This window comes from Candoia aspera, chromosome 1, assembly GCF_035149785.1.
Source record: "Candoia aspera isolate rCanAsp1 chromosome 1, rCanAsp1.hap2, whole genome shotgun sequence".
Classification (NCBI taxonomy): Eukaryota; Metazoa; Chordata; class Lepidosauria; order Squamata; family Boidae; genus Candoia; species Candoia aspera.
In genome coordinates, this window is record NC_086153.1 from 14,610,488 (window position 1) to 14,630,357 (window position 19,870).

General features: G+C 37.9%; 1 protein-coding gene across 2 annotated transcripts in view; it reads right to left on the reverse strand.

Annotated features, from left to right (window-relative positions):
- LRWD1 (leucine rich repeats and WD repeat domain containing 1) overlaps positions 1–19,870 on the reverse strand; it is a 61,082-nt gene that overhangs the window by 14,881 nt on the left and 26,331 nt on the right. For both annotated transcript variants that reach the window (XM_063297983.1, XM_063297991.1), the window contains exons 2-6: positions 14,746–14,885; positions 12,931–13,165; positions 11,693–11,812; positions 7,480–7,632; positions 350–538 (exon numbers count right to left, since the gene is read on the reverse strand). In XM_063297983.1, the coding sequence (XP_063154053.1) occupies positions 350–538; positions 7,480–7,632; positions 11,693–11,812; positions 12,931–13,165; positions 14,746–14,825 (777 nt within the window). In that variant the 5' untranslated portion in view covers positions 14,826–14,885. The remainder of the gene's footprint in view (positions 1–349; positions 539–7,479; positions 7,633–11,692; positions 11,813–12,930; positions 13,166–14,745; positions 14,886–19,870) is intronic.

The window sequence follows — 19,870 nt, forward strand, 5'->3', positions numbered from 1 at the left end:
TAAGACAGAGAGATTAGCTTCTCTGACTGCATTAAGCCATGGTTTCTAACAGAGTGGCTTAGCATAATGTGTGAAGCAATACTGCCAAACGCTTTCCCCTGTACTTGATGGGGATTGCTTTCTGAATGATGGAAAGACACTATAAAAGGGGATATTAAAAGGCAAAGAGAGGACATGTTATTGTATTGCTTGCATTAGGCAAAAATGGTTTAAATGGTTCATGGACAGGAAATCTCCCAAATTCTGCACCAATTCCATCTGGGGCAACACATTACCATCCAGAACTAATGATGGAAGATCTCTGAATTTGATTGAGGTGGTCCAACAGAGAAGTTTCTTGACTTCTGACCTTAGCAGTAACTTTGTTTTCAGCATCTGTAGTATTCTTTTTAATTTCTTCTCCCTCTTCTTTCTCCTCCTCTTCTTTCTCCTCCTCCTCCTCCTCCTCTTGCTCCTCCATTGATTCTGCTGCTTCTGTAGCAGGCTTATGTTCCTGACTGATCAATGAAGTCAGGAATTCCTCAGCAATCATTTTCACCTAACAGAATAAGAGAATAGAGACTTGTCAAATTGTTATTATAGGAAGGGAATTTAGAACAGTGTTTCTCAACCTCAGCAACTTTAAGATGTGTGGACTTCAGCTCCCAGAATTCCCCAGAGTTAAAGTCCACACATCTTAAAGTTGCTGAGGTTGAGAATCACTGTTTAGAAAATCATTGCTGATTATCCTAGCTGATTCAATCAAGTTGAAAATTATGCATTCATTGACAAAATTTAGTAGAAACTGAGACAATTTCCTTATGTTTTAATTTTTACTAATTATTTCACACTGACCAGTTAGTGTATAATCCTGCATTTTAATTTATTATCTTCACATAAACATAATTTCAGAAAACTGGCACATGAATTAAAATGAATTCTTTTAAAATTACATCAGAAATAACTACTAGGACTGTGCAAAGCTTCCAAAAAGGGAGTACAATGTTTGCAAGATTCAGGTAACCACAAAACAGCCAAGAGCAGCCACATAGCCCTTACAACAATGGGACTGTTAATTATTACAAAAGAGGTGCTCAGTAAGCACCCGGCTGCCTTTGTTTGAAGCATCTCTTTTGAATGCTTTGCATATCCCTAATATCCACTATGGATATTTCTTCTACCAACACCACCAAAAAGATTAAGATTATTTACAGTATACATATCATACAACACACATTATCATATTAATTGTTAATATTTGGACTGATTTAAAAAGTATTATACAGTGGTTTTGTGCTTTCTAAAAGTTTCATTCCAAGATTGCCCCCCTTTGTAAAATATTTTCTGAATCCATTGTCACTCTTGGTGAAAAACTCTGTTGACAGACTGTTTGCATGTTATTTTTTCTGACAAACCGTTCCTAGAATATTTTACTTGAAATTATTTAAAGACGGGTGCTATATGCAATCATGAAACTATTTCTGAAAATATTTCTTGATGTTACAAGAAATGCTTCTTTCCATGAAATTTGCCCTTTGCATTGCTGCACATTTTATTATGGAATACACATGGAGACATGGGATAAACTGAGGGCAAGGAAGAGGAACGGGGTAAACTGTTAGATTCTCTTCAGTTCAGTCTTCTTTCCAATCCTCTGCCAGTCCACATTTACTTCCATTCCACCTCAAATTTTAAAGCCAATTTCCCCAGCCTGATACCTGCCAAATGTGTACTTCATCATAATGAGAGAGTACAATATTGAGAGCTATAGGAGGAAGGCAGCAATGCATTATGTAATTATACATAATCCTGTCCTCCATTTAAATTCAGTTCCCAGTCTGGCATCTCCCTCCCTCCCTTCCTTCCTTCCCTTCTCCCGCCTATCATTTGTCTAAGCTATGAAAACCCAATAAAATAATTTGAAATAGTTAAAGTATCTGAAAACATCTAAAACAGATAAAGACAATCAAAACAATCAAGCACTTTCAGCCATTTCCCACAGGTCAGTGAATGTGTTATCAGTCTGTCCTTGAGCCAACAGAAAACTATACCAACATAAAATCTGCTTTCCATACTGCTGAGACCAAAGACAATAAACCTTACAACAAGGAAGGCAGTAGTAAGAAAGTAGGGACACTCAAGAATATACCAGGAGATGCAGCAGCGACCTAAGAAGGGCATTACTAAAGGGCTGAGATGCCTATATACCAATGGACAGAGTATGAGCAATGAACAGGAAGAACTTGAAGTCCTAGAACATGAGGGCAGATACAATATGATGTTGTAGCTGTAACAAAAACTCGGTGGGATGGATTTCATGATTGAAATATAGTACTGGAACGATATAATTTGTTCAGAAGAAGCAGACTCAACAAAAGGGAAGGTAGAGTCACATTACTGTATATGTAAAGAATAACTATTGCTGAACAGAAATCCATGATCTCAAGAGTGAAAACCCTGCTGAAAGTGTCTGGGGAAAAGAAACAAAAATGACATAACCCCTGAAGCCCAACATTGCCCAGCACAAATGACATTGTTGTTGGTAATATACTACAGGCCACCCAACCAAGCAGAAGACACAGATGAAAGTGTCACAAAGACGGTAAGGTCTGTCAGAGTAATAGGGCAGCTTCACAATGAGATAAAATCTCCTAAGTCAGGTTTGACTCTTGATTACTCCATAGGCACATCCATGAAGTTTTATTGGAAGTGGTCTGCCATTGCATTCTTTGGGATGGTTTTTCAAATTCTCAGTCTAGCCTATGGAGGAAATGGCCACATAAGCTTTCTATTAGAGGTAGTCCTTGCTTACCGACTGCTCATTCAGCAACGGTTCAATGGCCCTGAAAAAGGAGACTTATGACTGGTCCTTGAAGTTGAGGCCATTGCAGTGTCCCCACAGTCATGTGATGACAACTCAGGTGCCTGACAACTGGCACACATTTATGATGCAGCATGCCATGGTCACGTGATCACCATTTGCAACCTTCACAGCCAGCTTCCGACAAGCAAAGTCAATGGGGAAGTCAGCAACTTGCAAGTCACAGTCACGTGACATCTTGCTTAAACACTGTAGCTGGAACTGCTGTCATAAGTCGGCAGTTTATGACCACATTACTTAGCGGCAGAGTTGCCAGTTCCAATTACAGTTGTTAACCAAGGACTACCTGTACTATTATTGGTGAAAGGCCCCCTGTGCAAGCACCGAGTCATGTCCGACCCTATGGAGAGATGCTGCTTTCACAATGGTTTCTTGGCAGACTACAGTGGGGTGGTTTGCCATTGCCTTCCCCAGTCGTCACCTTCCCCAGCAAGCTGGGTACTCACTTTACCGACCTCGGAAGGATGGAAGGCTGAGTTGACCTGAGCCGGCTACCCGAGAATCCAGCTTCCGCTGGGATTGAACTCGGGTCGTGGGGAAAGTTTCAGTTGCAATACTGCTGCCTACCACGCTGGACCACACGAGGCTATAATAGTATAATAGTATAGCATAGCATAGCACAGCATAATGTAATAGTAATAATAGTACTATTATTACTATTAATCAAAGAATGTATCCTGTTATTAAAGTGGCATATTTTAATAAACATATATTACAAGCCAAGTAGATCACAGTATGTGGTTCTCTCTGTTAGCTGCTGAGAGATGGGAAAAGCACAAGACTAAATTTAGATAATTTGTAGGAAAAGGTAAGCAAAGGAAGCAGGTGATATTTGTAATGATGGGGAAAACTGGATGAAGCAGCCTCTGATATCAGCTTTACTGTTATTCTTGGAAGTGGATTGTTTGCCCAGGGAGGGGGAAAGCTGTAGAACATTTATTAACCAGCCTGATATATGACTGGTAGTTATGGCTGCCTGTTTGAGAGAAAATAAGATGAAAGGTGGGCAAATCATGAGCCAATGAGCTAGGAAGGGAAGAGTATCACCTTGGACGCTTAGATGATACAAGTTGTATTTTGGACAAGCCATTACTGCAAGAGCTTCAATGTCAGTTTTGCCTTCTCAGCAGCAGCAGCCCTGCTTATTTCCTGTACCTGCTTTTGTTAAGATTTTCGCTAGGTTGGCCACCCAGGCTGATCTCAGTAAGTCATGTGTAACACTGAAAACTTCCATATTGTTATTTTTTTCTGGTTTCTTGTGCTACTGGCTGCTTTAACGAAGACTGAAGAATTCTAACTCTCCATTTTCTGTTCTTGCCTTTGCTATAAAATAATAGACATAATGGAAACTTGGCTTAAATGCAGATGTTGTTGTGAAGGACAGCTGGAGACTGATAATATAGCTGGGCAGACTTGTGACCTTAGAAAGAGATTCACTAGCCAGTTGAACTGAATAAGCCAGAAATGGCAACTGGGAGCATGCATCCAGCCCTCTAAATCTTGGAAATATCCAGGAGACAACTCAAGAGTCTAGTAGTGGATGTCCTGAGCAGAAGTGAGGAACATCATTTTTCCCTAAGACTTGCTAGTGGGTTTGTATAGAAGATCATAGGTCAGCTAGGTAATGCATTTCATTTCAGCACAAATATTCAGCCAGTCACACATATTTATACTCTATTTAGACTATAAGGAAACTTGTGTTGTTTAGGTACAAGCAGAGAACTGGCAGAAATCTACTTCAAAATGTAAAGATGTTATTTCATTAATGATGGAATTTCTTCACCCACATAGCACCTATATTTTTAGCCTCAGTAAAGTTACCACTCTCACTCTCAATTCAGTTGTTTTCCTCACTGTCCCTCTACATCTCCTAAGCAAGGTCAAGCTTCCTAATGTATATATTTATTACTGATTTAGTCATAACATGACAAAAATACAATCATACATGCTCTGGCAAACTCTTTCAATTAAAGTAACTGTTTCTAAATAATTCTAATTCTGAGAAGGAAAAAAATAAAAGACAAATTGGAAACTTCCAGAGATGCAAAATACAGCTATTCACTTACTTACCAAGGAGAAGAATGAACTATGAATATTAATGTCATGTTTTATAGTTTTCATTATTTCTTACAATGATATAATGAACCTAGCTCTATACACTCAGTTAATTAATGAAAGAGTGAAAGAATGAATTTTAAATTTTATGATAATCATAAATCCTGTTTATTAACTGATATTTTATTCTTTAATCAAAGAGACTATGTCTCTTTCTATCTTTTTTTCCTTTTATGCAGCCATTTATTCCTTTTTTAAAAATATTTTAATGAATAAAGTATTAATTTATTAAAAAACAGGAACGGACTGTGAGCATTAGCTTGCTCCCATTTAATTTCCAGTTGCAGTTCAGAGTGCAAGCCTTGTTCCTTATAGAATGTGTCAGATTCCCTGATCAAAGGTTTCACAGAAACCCTTATCAGGGCATCTCCCATCATGTCATTCTCTAAGGTTGCTGGATGGGAGGGGGGTGTGAAGTTGGAGTGTAAAGGGGTTGTTTTGGCTATGGAGCACATCAAGGACGCGAGGTTGAGATATGGCAGAAATACCATCTGGATGGGAGAGGGAGTGACATGCTTCATGGGAAAGGGGACTAGCTAAGGGAATGTAGTTTAAATTAGGTTTTGGCAGGAATTCTTTATTCGCAGCTTGCCTTCTGTACCATTCATTACGCTTCATTAAAACAGTTCAAAGAAATCCAGTTTCTTGACTGTGTGTGTGTGAATGCTTGAATGAGCAGGTGCTGACAGGATGCCTTTCAGGAAGGAAATCTTTGTGTTTAGAAATGCATCAGGTTTTATTACATTTAGGAGCCTCAGCAATTAGTTCCTCCCCTGGTCATCAGACACCACTTCCTTGCAGACAGGAATTTTGATGCATTAGTTACTTGTAAACCGCCCAAAGTCCCTCTTTTGGGGGAGATGGGCGGTGGCTAAATTTGAGCAATAAATAAATAAATAAACTGCAATCGTTATCATGTGTGTTAGAATAAGGAGAGCAAAACAAGAAGCTATGAAGATAAATTCTCTCTCCAGCATTGCAACTAATACAGACAAGTTTCTTAAATCTATTTGAATGGCCTCCCAAGCTATGAAAACTGGATTCCAGCCTCTTCTGAATGAACTTTGGATCTAAAACCCACTATAACTTCAATTATAACAAGTGAGTTATTTGTCACAGCAGATAGCTATCTTAGAAACACTAAAATAAAGAAAGGAAAAATAAGATGGGAAAAAATTATATTGCTCCATTTCTTCTATAATACCATTATATCTTATAATATCTGCTTATCCTCTCCTAGGAAACATATTTACAAAATGAAGAATTAGGCAAAACCTAATAGGAAAGCAAACGTAAAGACCTTATACAGAATGAATACATGTTTAGTAAAGTTATCCAGATGTAAGATTTTTATCACTAAAACTTTTACACCAAATACTTTTAGAGACAGATAAATTGTTTATGAAATTTTGTCTGCTTTTAAATTCAAAATATACATACTTCAAAATACAAAGAGCCATTAAGCAAGCCTTCTGTATAAAGCAGCAGCTTTTCAATTCAGAGGTTCAAGAAACCACACATGAGAAATGTCCTTTATGCTCTTCTCCATCAAGCCCAGCTGGGCTTGGGAGATCCTCTGATGAAAACACACCTCCTTCTTCTTAATTGTTTTTCAAATCTGATATACTTGACCTCAGGTCCTTTTAATAAGTGGTTTTTCTAAGTGTTTTTTCTGCATTCACTGCCTACTCTGAAATCTTTCCAAAAGCCGAAGTGTGCCTGTGGAACCCTGCCCTTCTTCAGTTGTAGGAGAGAATGTGTGAGAGAGAGCGAGTGCACACCCCAAAGGCTTTCCTTTATTATATTAATTTTGAGATGACACCCCCCCCAACTCACATAATCCTAAACAAGTTTAACACATTCTGATAACTACATTTTAGGTGCTGACTTTTTAAAAAACTCAATGATTATCTGGTTTAGAGACTAGTCTAATGTGCACAAAATCACTTTTTTAAAAAAGCTTCTCATATCTGGTGGCCTTGAATTTTTGATTCCTTCATTTCTCAAAATTCCCAGTGAGGATACTGAGACTGAAAGGCAAGGCAGCACAATACCTCTCCTTAAATTAAAATTTCAAGTTACACAAATTTGTTTCACCAGTACAGTTTACACCCAGTACTGTTGGCTAAATGCATTTTGAAGAGCTTTCTCTGATTTTTATAAAAATATTAGTTATTTCAAGAATTCTGCAGGATAAAACTTACTGTCAAGTATCAAGTGCATAAGTAGCAATCAGCTAAATACAAAAGGATGTCACTGATGTGCTCTTTCTACATCGTAGCATTTCATCTACATCATTGAGTTTCATTTAATTTCCTTGGTTTAAAGTATGCAAAATATGCAAAATTCAGTCAGTTAGGTGTTCAGTTCTCCTCTGGGCCTATAAATTTCATTCATTTATCTTTACAGCTGGATGAAGACATAATATTGACTAGGAAGGATCAAAATTCTACATTTCAGTCAACATGACAAAAGACTGCAAATGATTCATAGTCTGAATTTACCCTCCATCGTGTGAAATCACTGAGCGAGCTGGGACCATGTACTACGTGAGCTTGTGCCGACCTGATGAACTTTTTTCTAATTGATTTCAGTTGTTCAGGAGACAGCGTTTTAGGCATCTGGTTCCGAAAATTTTTCCCCCAATGAGCAGAGACCTAGAAAAAAGGAAGAAGCATATTGAACTGATCTGGGAAACAACACATGGTCCTATACAAAGCTTTCCATGGTACAGCATTAGAGATTTTTAGCTAACGCTCTATTCAAGCTGCCTCCAGCAGATGAGATGGCAGGAAAGAAATAGGCAGGGGCATCCATAGGGGGCATCAAAAAAGTCAAGATAGCAGCTGCAACCACATGATCAAGGTCTCATCCTTTTGAAATGTGCATTGTGGATGTGCCACATCTTAAAACACGGTGGATTTTCAATCATACAGTTGGGGGCACCATCTTGACTTTTTTGACCTCACCCATGAATGACCCCAGAAACAGGGCTTTTTTTAGCGGTCCATATTAATCTAACGTTTGTCTTCCTATCTTTTAAGCACTGGTTGTGCTGCTTTTCTGTGGCTGAGTTTCTAAGAAATTTTCCCAAATATTGTTACTGTGTTTAGATTAAGAAAACAACTGATATCTCAAGAATAAAATTATAAAAGTTAAAAAAAATCATACACACACACTAAATAAATCAAGCTTTTAAAAAATCCATAATTCATTTCACATTTCATTGGCAACTTAAGGCATTGCATTTTAGGTGCCTGTTGATGGAAAAACTAGGGTTTTGTTTTTTCAAATAAACAAGTCCATATACAAGAGAGGAAGGAATAAGCTTAAAGGCACTTGTAGAAGGCAGCTAGATGACATAGGAACTAGAGTAGGCCACTTTGTGCAAGCTTTTCTTATGGGCCTTTTTCCTTCTCTCTTCTGGTCACAAAATTCGGTTCCGGGTTCGTAAGGGACATGTCAGAAAATGAAAGCTACACCTACACTTTTCCATTATTTTCAGGGACTTGAACTTGTTCTCAGCTCATCAGGGTACCTGGACACCTATGAGGTAAGTGAAGGTAAGCAATAATAGATAATATGATAGTATAATATTACATATAATAGTTGGGTAAGAGTATAATATTTAATACACTAATTATTTAATAATCATTAATTATTTATCATTTATAATTATATATTATTTAAATAATTAAAATTAATTAAAATTAATTACATGATAATTATTTATGATTTATTTTATATCCTGCCTTTATTATTTTTATAAATAACTCAAGGCAGCAAACATACCTAATACTCCTTCCTGTTTTCCCCACAACAACAGCCCTGTGAGGTGGGTTGGGCTGAGAGAGAGGGACTGGCCCAAGGTCACCCAGCCGGCTTTCATGCCTAAGGCGGGACTAGAACTCTCAATCTCCTGGTTTCTAGCCCGTTGCCTTACACTAGACCAAACTGTATTTAATATAATAATATAATAGATAATATTTCAGTAATAGCTGGATACAGGGAGTACTCATTTTCTATCCTCCTTCCATATGGTTCCTTTTTCCAGCACAACTATCTTTCTCTGTATCTCAAACTCTAAATAGAAAAAAACTTGCTATTTTCAAGGAAAGATGAGCCTGCCTGTGAGGCAAAGTTTTTTTCTTATTTAACTCAATTACTCCCTTGTAAGTCCTCTGAATCCCAAAATGGCATCCACTGAGCGCCATAAGATACATTCTATGGAGACTCATAGGTGCTGCTTTTCTTTGGCAACACATATACTTTGGAATAGCCTCCCACCTGAAGGGAGGCTATACAGCTTCAGTCTTCTTGAAACTACAGGTAGTCCTTGCTTACCGACTGCTCGTTCAGCAACCATTCAGTTACTATGGTACTGAAAAAGTAGGTTTACAACTGGTTCTCGAACCTGCAGCCATTGCAGCATCCCACAGTCACATGATCACCATTTGTGAGCTTCGCTGCTGGCTTCCAACAAGCAAAGTCAATGGGGATGCCAGCAGTCGCAAGTCATGGTCATGTGATGTCTCACTTAGCGACCCACAGTGATTTGCCTAACTACCACAGTGGAATTGATGTTGTAAGTCCCGCACGTTCACATGATGTTTCACTTAATGAGTGCATCGCTTAGCGACAGAGTTGCTGGTCCCATGTGTGGTTGGTAAGTGAGAACTATCTGTACTGCAAACGGAGTTGTTTTGGAAGGCTGTAGTAATGCTTGGTGTCTAGGATGGATGGTTTTAACTATGGTCTTATGATTCTTGATTTTTTGGTCCCTTCAAGTCAGTCTTCAGTCCTGGCAACTGCCTGGACAAATCCATGACATTTTCTGGGCAAGATTTTGCTCTTTTCTTCCTAAGGCTGAGAGAGAGTGATTGGCCCACAGTCACCCAGCTGGCTTCATGTCAAAGGTATGACTAGAACTTACAGCCTCCCAGTTTCTAGCTTGGTGCCTTAAACCACTAAACCAAACTGGCTCTATTTATGATTTTACAACATTATAATTTTAATTTTCACCATGGACATTTTATTTTTATGTCTACATCACTATAGGCCGCCAAGAATCTTAGGACTGTGGCAGGTGATAAACTCAAGAAACAAGAAACTGTTTCAGTCTCTTTACTCAGGAGTTTCATTAAATTCAATGAGGCTTACTTCCAAGGAAATATGCATAGCCATAAATATAAACTTCTTAGGATAACTAATTTAATGTACAACTTATAAAGTGAACTGTATTGCTACATATTTATAATAAGGTACTATATTATGTTGATCTTTAGCTTTGCAATGATCTCCACTTTTCTGTTAATCATCCAAAGCCCTTATTGCTGAATTATTTTAGCTTCACTATACCTGCACTTCATATGCCTTCCTTTCCTTTACAGTCAGTTCCTAATCAGTTCCTGACAGCTTTCTAACACCCCAATCTTACAGCCTAGTTTTATATTACTTATGATATGATAATATCCTTGCTCACTGTTCTTAAACTATCTGATTAACCCCTAGGTTAATCTAATCACCTAGGTGTCTAATAGGCATGCAAACTTGCTCTAATAGCAAAGGAATGGACTGTAGGATAAGTGATATCTCCCCTCATACAAAGGGACACTCAGGAAATCTGATATAAGTGCCCAGGATGGAAGTAGCCATGCACTAAAGAACCAGAAAGACCACCAATCCCCAATAATGTATATAAATTTCATAAAAAACAAAAGCAATGTTTATGTAAAACTTTTCAGAACAATTCATAACTTGTAAAGTTTTTAGTAAGTTTTTATAAAAAACTTATTTTACTTTCTCTTTTGTGTTACATATATTCAGCCAATAATTATTACTATATGTATTATTTTCTTCTGGGAAAGAATACACAATGCTACATTAAAAGTAAGATAGAAAGAAAAACAATCCTGCTGAGTATTTAATGAAATGGACGCATGGGACTTAGGGACAAACAACAGAGTCCAGAAATGGTAACAGTAATACCAGACCAAAATGCAGTGGGAGGTATATAAGAGTTTTTCAGAATATCACTATCAAGTATATTCTAGTCTTTTATTGATTTAGAATTATATGCAACCCAACTCATCTAACTGAAACCCTTGGCGGCATGCATCATATTAAAAAAAGAGCATATCTCAGTAAAAAGCGTATGATATTAATAAAACCAGATCCATCAGCCAACATTTTCTTAATAAGCATGAGAACTACAGAGTTAGGCTGCAATTCTAATGCTCACCTAGGACTCAGTTTCATTATACTGATTAAAACTTATATCTAAATGGACATGCAAAGGATTACGTTGTTAGTTGCTTAAATACACCAAATAAAAAATGAGGCACCAAAGGCAGTCAACATGTTCCTTCGTGCTTCCACGAAGAAACATGTTGACTGCCTTTGGTGCCTCATTTTTCCACCTTGCTATAGGCAGAGAAAGAAAATGAGAATTGCTTAGTTATGCATTTTATATATATATATATATATTCCTGATCAGCAGGGTTCTAGTGTGCATATGAAGGTCAAAGCTACAGTTCTGTTTGGCATCACTGATGAGCACAGTATTTATTTAAACCACTGTTATACCATTCTTCTCAAAAAAGCTTCAAGGTTTTGTAAAAAAGAAAAATCGCTCTTACTAATTTCCTCCAATTCCTTTAAAAATGCTGTATAATTTTTATTTAGCATCTAAGAAAGTATCCTTATTTCATCACTTACCCTACTAGTCAGCTCTCGACTGTTGACGACTCTCACATGATTGGCCAGCTTAGTAATGTCTTTGCCATTCAACTGACGGAGATTTTGCAAAAGAAACACAGCCTTATAATCATCGCTGGGCTAGGGAGGAAAAGAGCAGTGTCTTGAAAGAACCCTTGAAACTAAAACGTTCATGCAATAAGCCCCTGTAGTCCAACTCAGCCCAACACTGCCATGTACTGCCATCTAGAGCATCTTAGATTCAGCACCCTGAATTTACAATGATCCAGTTGGTCTGAACTGATTAGTTCTTTAGTGAATAAATTTCAGGAATGCTAAGAAGATAGGATCAACCTAGAAGGAGATGGTTTAAAAAGCTCTCCTCCATGCCGATTTTATTTCAATTATGATTTTTTTCCTACAGAATCATAACAAAAAGGACCACAATCTGTCAGAAGTTGTGTCTCAAATCAAACATTTTATATAAATTACCTATTTAAGTGTATACTCATCAAGGGCTCTCAGATTAGCTGGTGTTGGATATTTAAAAACTTTCTCTGAAAAATTCTCAAGTGTTTTTAAAGAACAACATAGCAACTGTTCTTATAAAATGATAAAAGTATTTTAATTGTTTAAACTGATTTAGCTTCATTTACATCCTGAAATCTTTAAGTGACATCTCACAGAAATAATTTAATGGGTCTTGAGAAAGCAGTGCTCACTGAGATTCAGATAAAACTGGAAGTGGACATTTCATACCTTCACTTCTTTCACTTCAAGAAGAGAATGGGGAAAGAGCATGGAAGGTCAACTTTGCACCTTAACTTAGACATATATTAAGAGGCAACATATCTGGGCAGGTACAACTGAAAATCAATTAGGACTGAGTTAAGTTTGCATTTTAAAAACTGTACTTTCAGGCAATATGTATATTTTCATATGTTTGAAATCAAATGTAATATACCAGATCCCATTTTTTCCTTTCCTTAAATTTTGGGCTTCAACTCTGTAACGTGATGGAATAGATGAGGAGCCACTGCAGCATCAAATTAAATAAATCATACATTTCACTGAGGAAACATGATGAGACTAGAGAATGTTTAACAATCCCAAACTGGGCAGAATTTCTTTACTCTAGGACATCAAGGTATTACAATTATTGCTATTCTTACTGCAACTGTCCAGGTATATGAGGACAGCAGTGCTCCAAGAAGTAGTTGCAGTACCTAGAACCTCTATTGGCTGCCCGATATACTCACTGTCAGGTATACATTGTTGATATAGGTAAGCTCCTCCAGCTGTGGAAACTGCTGCAGGGCTGTCACATCTTCCAGGTGATTGTTGTTACAGTTTAGGATGCGGAGGTTTGGCAAACTGAGATTGTCAGGAAGCCGTTCTAAGAGATTGTCAGAGAGATCAAGTTCCTGGAGATGGCGGAGATGAGAGAATAACTGTGGTTCCAAATCTTCTGTGGTTATTTGCAACCTGGACAGGCTGGAGGGGAAAAAGATTCCATATACTACTGATCCTCATGCCATCCATATTTTGGAACATTTTGTTCTATGTCAAAAATCCATAGAACAGAAACATCAGGCTCTCTGAGATGAAAAACATATACAGGTAGTCCTCACTGAACGGCCCTAATTGAGACCAGAAACTCGGTCGCTGAGCGATGCGGTTGTTAAGCGAGGACCCCACGTGACTGTGACAACTTACATCAGCATTTTTGCGGTAGTCATTAAGCAACGACTGTGCAGTTTGTTAAGCTAGGACTTCACATGACCATGTCTCATTGACTTTGCTTGTCGGAAGCTGGCAGGGAAGGTCGCAGATGATGATTGCATGACTGTGGGATGCTGCAACAGCTGGAAATGCAGGCTGCTCACCAAGTGCCCGAATTTTGATCGCGTGACAACAGAGACAATGTGACAGAGGTATGTGCAAGGACCAGTTGTAAGGACCACCCATTCAGCACCATTGTTACTTCGAATGCTCATTGAACAAGTGGTTGTTAAGCAAGGGCTACCTGTATTGTCTCACACAGGCTAGTATGTTACTTACCAGGTAATTTGCTACTAGACTGAATCCTATTCTAAGTTTTCAATAATAAATTTTAATTTAATAGATAATTAACATATTTATTTAAAATCCACTGTTAACTTAATAACTCACTGTTGACGTAATAGACTATTATGTACATCAGGGTTTCTCAACCAGGGTTCCGGGGAACCCTAGGGTTCCAAGAGAGGTCACTAGGGGTTCCCTGGAAGATCATGATTTATTTAAAAAATTATTTCAAATTCGGGCAACTTCACATTAAAGAGGTAAATTTCATTTAGTTTAAGAACACTGTTAATGCATATATACAGGCCTACCCATGAAATGAATATAATAATTTTGTAACTTCTGGACTATATTTGAGCCTGAATGTGCAGGGGTCCCCCGAGGCCTGGAAAATATTTCAAGGGTTCCTCCAGGGTCAAAAGGCTGATTTATATTTTATAATTTGAGAAAGGCTGATTTTTCAATTTTTTATAATTTGAAGAATTTCCAGTTGCTTTTCAGAGCAATTTCAGGAATAGGAGTGGGATAAGAATTATATTTAAGTCCTTTTTTTTTTTAATCGTCCCACTAATTATTCTGGGAAACAGATGGGGGAATGGATGGTTAGATTTAGCAAAGCTGTTATTGAGTATAACTCAATTACAGAGTATAGTATCAACCTCAGATTGAAAGTTGTCATAATTGTTGTTGGTGCAGTCATTTATTTATTTTATTTAAATAATGTATTTGGCCGCCCATCTCACCACAGTGATTCTAGGCGGCATACAAAGATTAATACTCAACAACAAAATTAAATAATAGTAATATGCTCAGTTTTGTACTTCTGTGATTTAGGTTAACTCTGTGCACTTAACTCTGTAGTTGTAGTTTTGGGGAGAAAGGAGGAGGATAGAATTACAACTGAATTTGCTGCAAAGATTGAGAAAATCGAGTGACTAAGAGTAATGCTGTAATTTTCTTTTTCTTAAAACTAGATTTGTGGAGTTCTGTATACACATACGTGCACTCACTTCAGCGTTTTGATCTTTCGTAGCCTTGTAGATTTGGGCACTGCTCTTTCCAACAGAAGTTCTGTAGTTATTTTGGACATATTTAATCCCTTCCAATGTTCTGTAAATCCCAAGGTATCTTCAGTCTTCCTGAAATGTTCCTAGTGAAAAGAATAACAGTTAAGAAAATTGTTTAGATATTGTCCCAATGCTGCAGATCAAGGAAGCAATTGCTTAGGCAGTAGCACAGTTGTAGCAGAGGTATTCTATTTTGTTATCTTCTTCAGGGACCTTGGCCTGAAATGCAGGTTGGAGGCAATTTAAGAAGAGTAACTTGTGTTTCTCCTGAGATGGAAGACCCTTAGGTTTGGGGTAATTTATACATGCCAGTTTAAGGTGCCAAGATCTGTCAAACAATTTCTTATTTAATTCTGGGATTCTGTCTTGCAATTTCATTTGAGAAAAATCATCCCATAGGAAATGAGATGTCTTCTCCAGCAGTTGGTTTCCTATAAGCTGTTTATGAAGTTTGGACACTCTTCTACTCAGAGTTATTGTGACAAGTTACTTTACTTCTTTTATTCCTGCCTTTCTCAAGATGCTTTATGCCAGTTTATTTTTAGGATTCTTAATTTCAGATCTCTCTGTTAGATGGTTCAGTTTTTAGAAATTCATTTTACCATTTGTTCTAAGTCATTTGGTGATCATAGTATTCTTGGGCAAGCATTTTGGTATTGGTGCTAAACTGAGAATCTTTCTGAACTGCTTTAGGGTTTGTCACCTGTAAATAAAGGTTTCTCTCCTCTCCCTCCTGGCATTGCTTCTGAGCATTTATAATTTTAAGGGCTGCTTCTGAGAGATAATAAAAAATTTCATTCATCCCCCCCCCAAAAAAGTGAATTCACATTCAGCCAGATAAGCCAGATAATTAAGGGCATTCCAGTATTCCAGTTTTGGTCAGCCTCCTAATGTTAGCTTGTTGGATTCTAGTAGTAGCTGACTGGTGGAAAGAACTGGATAGTAAATCATTATCAAGGGAGTTAACTCTGTTGTGATGGGATTCCAGGCTATCATTAGCTGGAGTCTTGGGCATATTATGTGAGGCATGACAAAGCCATGAGGAGTTTAACAAAGGTTCTGTATCAGGAAGTTCAGCCAACTCAGAGGCTAAATAATGCCCAGGGACCTCTGGCTCTGTTTATACTCAGATCTGGTAAGGGCCATCATGTCCCCACCCCCATCCCCCTTATATGAAATAGGGAAGGATAATCATTCACTTACTAAGATTTCTTTCAGTATTACTTATTGTCAGGCCATAATCATCTGGCTGCCAGTAAGTAAATTAGGTCTTCAAAGCACAGCAATAGCCAGAAGGAAAAACAGAAGAATATATTCCAAGGAGAATATCCCAAAGAGATCTTCACTTCAGGAGCAGAAAACCTTATCCAGTCCTGCGAAAACAGGCTGAAACTAAAAGCATATTGCTTCTCTTTCAGCACTTCTCCCAATTACTCCCAATTGTCATGGGGGTGAGGGAGGAGATATTATTTCTTCCTTGCCCCATTAATTTTAAGCCACAACCACACTTACTATTTCAGTGTGTTCCTTGGCATACCAAAAGTTCAGCCAGCCAAATTTTTAATGGTCGGGGAAGGATTTTTTCAAAAAAATTGAGTAGATGTTATCAAACCTTCTGTCCCTTTTAACAGATATTGTTGGTGGGGTGGATAAGGGGTAATGGGTCCCTTAAGCTTTGCAGAGACTTAAAGATACCAATTTGTTCCTTAATCCCCCTCTAGTGGCCAAGCGGTTAAGCTGGGGGAGTTGTAGAGCCACAGAGCCATCAGAGGAATGTTGCGAGTCAAGTGTGGCTTACAGGCGGATTTCCTCACCTGTTGTTATCATTTGATGTTACTTGGATACACAGTTGATATCTTACAAAACTGAGCAACACTCTGATTTTTATTTTCACTGAAAACACAAAGTAGTAAGTTACTGAAAAAACACGATTATTAAGTTTTATGTTTTTACTTATTTATTCTAGATCATTTGTATCTTCCCCATTTTAGACAAAATGCACTGCCAGAAAGAACATAGCTCTCAGTTATTCAAGTCAAAGACTGAAATGTCTGATACATAAAAACATCAAAGAGTTCTTTATTACACATGTAGATTATTTCCATGCTGAAAATGTGAATTCCATAAAAACCATTTAGTTAATTTTCTTGTGTACATAAGCAGGGATCCTCAGTATCAGTAGAAATCTCCCTTGGCAAGTACCAGACTTAATGCATTCTTTAAAAAACATTAGTATTTTTATGTATATATTTATCTAGGAGGCAATGTAAATACTGCCTTCAGTGTCATATTTATCTCCATGAGTGCTTCTAATTCATTTTTTAAAAATGTGACTAATTGCACTTCAATATCTTGTTCTGAAGCACACACAGTTGCCTATAAGAAGGCAAAATGTAAATAGTAAGACAGTAAGGAGTACCAGGAGACAGTCTGGTCTAGTGGTTAAGGCAACCGGCTAGAAACCAGGAGTAATAATTTTGTAGACAGACTGAGAGTTCTAGTCCCGCCTTAGGCATGAAAGCCGCCTGGGTGACCTTTGGCCAGTCACTCTCTCTCAGCCCTAAGGAGGCGGCAATGGCAAACCACTTTTGAAATCTTGCCAAGAAAACTGCAGGGACTCGTCCAGGCAATCGCCGAGGATCAGACACGATTGAACAGCCAAAAAAAAAAAAAGGAGCACCATAGGAATCAGAAGCCTGTTTTGCCTATGCTGCATTTTTTTTTGCCAGTTTGTAGAGTCCTTGGTGCTGAGTTTGGTTGCTTGGTTGCAAACCTTTCGTTACCCAACTAGGTAACATCAGCAGTGAGAGTGATTGTCTTTAGAGTTAAGTCATATGATGGGAAAATGTTAGAAGTTAATTGATATGAAAATTAAATATCCTAGTGCATTGGATAATTATAAAACGTATGTACCTTGTTGAAAAATATTCTCTTGGTCCAAAATAACTGAGTTTTTAAAATTGTGTTTTGCCCTTTTTATTATACTTTTACTGAAATAAATAGAAGCTGTGGGTTGGCAAAGAAACCCTAATCCTTTTTAACACTGAGGAGACAAACAGGGACTGCATGTTTGTATATACTTCTAAAATAAGTTTCAATTAAAACATTAATAATGTAGTAACTGATGCAAAGAAAATATTTTATTCTAGGAGGCTCTATAGGGTCATCAGTAGTCTTCTGGGTCTCACATCTGGAATTCTGTGTAAGAATTATGAGTACTTTTCAAAAATGGCTGCCATGTTGGGTGTGGTCAAAGCAGTGATATACAGAAAAAAGCAACTTATAAAAATACATAAGTAGAGGATAGAAATAAAGACTTGAGTTCTAAAACCAAAAAGACTGGTTTCACAGTCAATGAAGTGCTGAAGCTTTGGGACAAATAACTTGGTAAGAAACTGAGTACAAGATAGAATGTGGAGTTTGAACCTTAAATGCCAAATCACAAAGTAAAACATATGTTATAATTTCATAGACAGACTGAGAGTTCTAGTCCTGCCTTAGGCATGAAAGTTGGCTGGGTGACCTTGGGCCAGTCGCTCTCTCTCAGCCCAACCCACCACACAGGGTTGTTGTTGTGGGGAAAATAGGAGGAGGAAGGAGTATTAGGTATATTCACCACCTTATTTTATAAAAATAATAAAGGTGGGATAGAAAATAAATAAAACAATAAATAAATAAATAAAATAAAATAAAATATCCCACACACATATTACTCAATGGCCTGAACAAAGGCAAATGGTAAAACAAGTTGCGAACAATTTTTCCAGACACACTAGTATTCCAAGGTTATGGAGCACAGGATCCATTCCATAGGCTTTACATGAACTATACTGATTTGTTACCCACCTCCATAGAAGGCTATGAGAACTTACTAGTAGTCACTGATGCATCCTCAACCTGAACTGAAACATTGCTTATAAAAACTAATTCAGCAGCTGAAATTGTCAAGAAGCTAAATTAGGAAGGGTGTTTCAAGTACAATCCTGAAGAGGTAGGGATGTATTGGAAGACACGGAGACCCTTTGTGCTTCCTTGGACAACAGACAGTAGCTCCACTTTACCTAGAGCAGTGTTTCTCAACTGTGGCAACTTCAAGCTGTGTGGTCTTCAACTCCCAGAATTCCCTAGCCAGCATGACTTGTTGATATATCATTATTATTCTGCAAGGAATAAGCCAGAGCCCTGGTACCATCATAACAAATTACTTCTTAAGTATCGGCAGAGTCAAAGGGTCAGGCGACCTTGTTCTCAGGTTAAAAGGTAAGCAGAGGTCAGAAAAGTTAAGTGTTGGATGACCATATAAGGGAAGCTGCATTTTAAAACTCAGCCCTTGCTTCTTCTGCATTTGAATCCTTGCCAGATCTTGCTCAGCCCTTGCTCAGCATGCACGCGTGTACGTGTATGTAAGACTGTAAATATGCTTTTTGTAAACAGAAGATTTTAAGAACTCCAGGGATCTGGATGGAAACTGTTTATGTTCTCTGTTTGTTTGAATACAACTATTTTTGTTGAAATGCCTGGTGACTTCTTTCTCATCTCTTGGGCCAAACGCTTTCCAGCACCCTGCACATGCACTAACATAACTGACCTAAAGACTGTGACCTTCTGCCAAAATGAAATGTATGAATCAGACTATTAAACATGCTCACAATGAGGTGTATATTGATTTTGGGAAAGGCTGGGTAGATCATCTGACCACTATTTTAGCTTCTCTTAAAAACACCAGGCCAACAGAGGCTAACTCAGTATCACATTCTTTTTTGCTGTCTTATGATGTGGGGAAATGTTTTCTGTTGCCTACCAGATCATATTCTGAATCATACCTTGATGCAGTGACAGATACAGTGAGGATGTGCCTGAAGAAGGACAATGAGCCACGACATGTCAATGTATGAATACCAGTTGCTAGAACGTGCTATTGAAATGTTGTTGTTTATTCGTTTAGTCGCTTCTGACTCTTCGTGACTTCATGGACCAGCCCACGCCAGAGCTTCCTGTCAGTCGTCAACACCCCCAGCTCCCCCAGGGACGAGTCCGTCACCTCTAGAATATCATCCATCCATCTTGC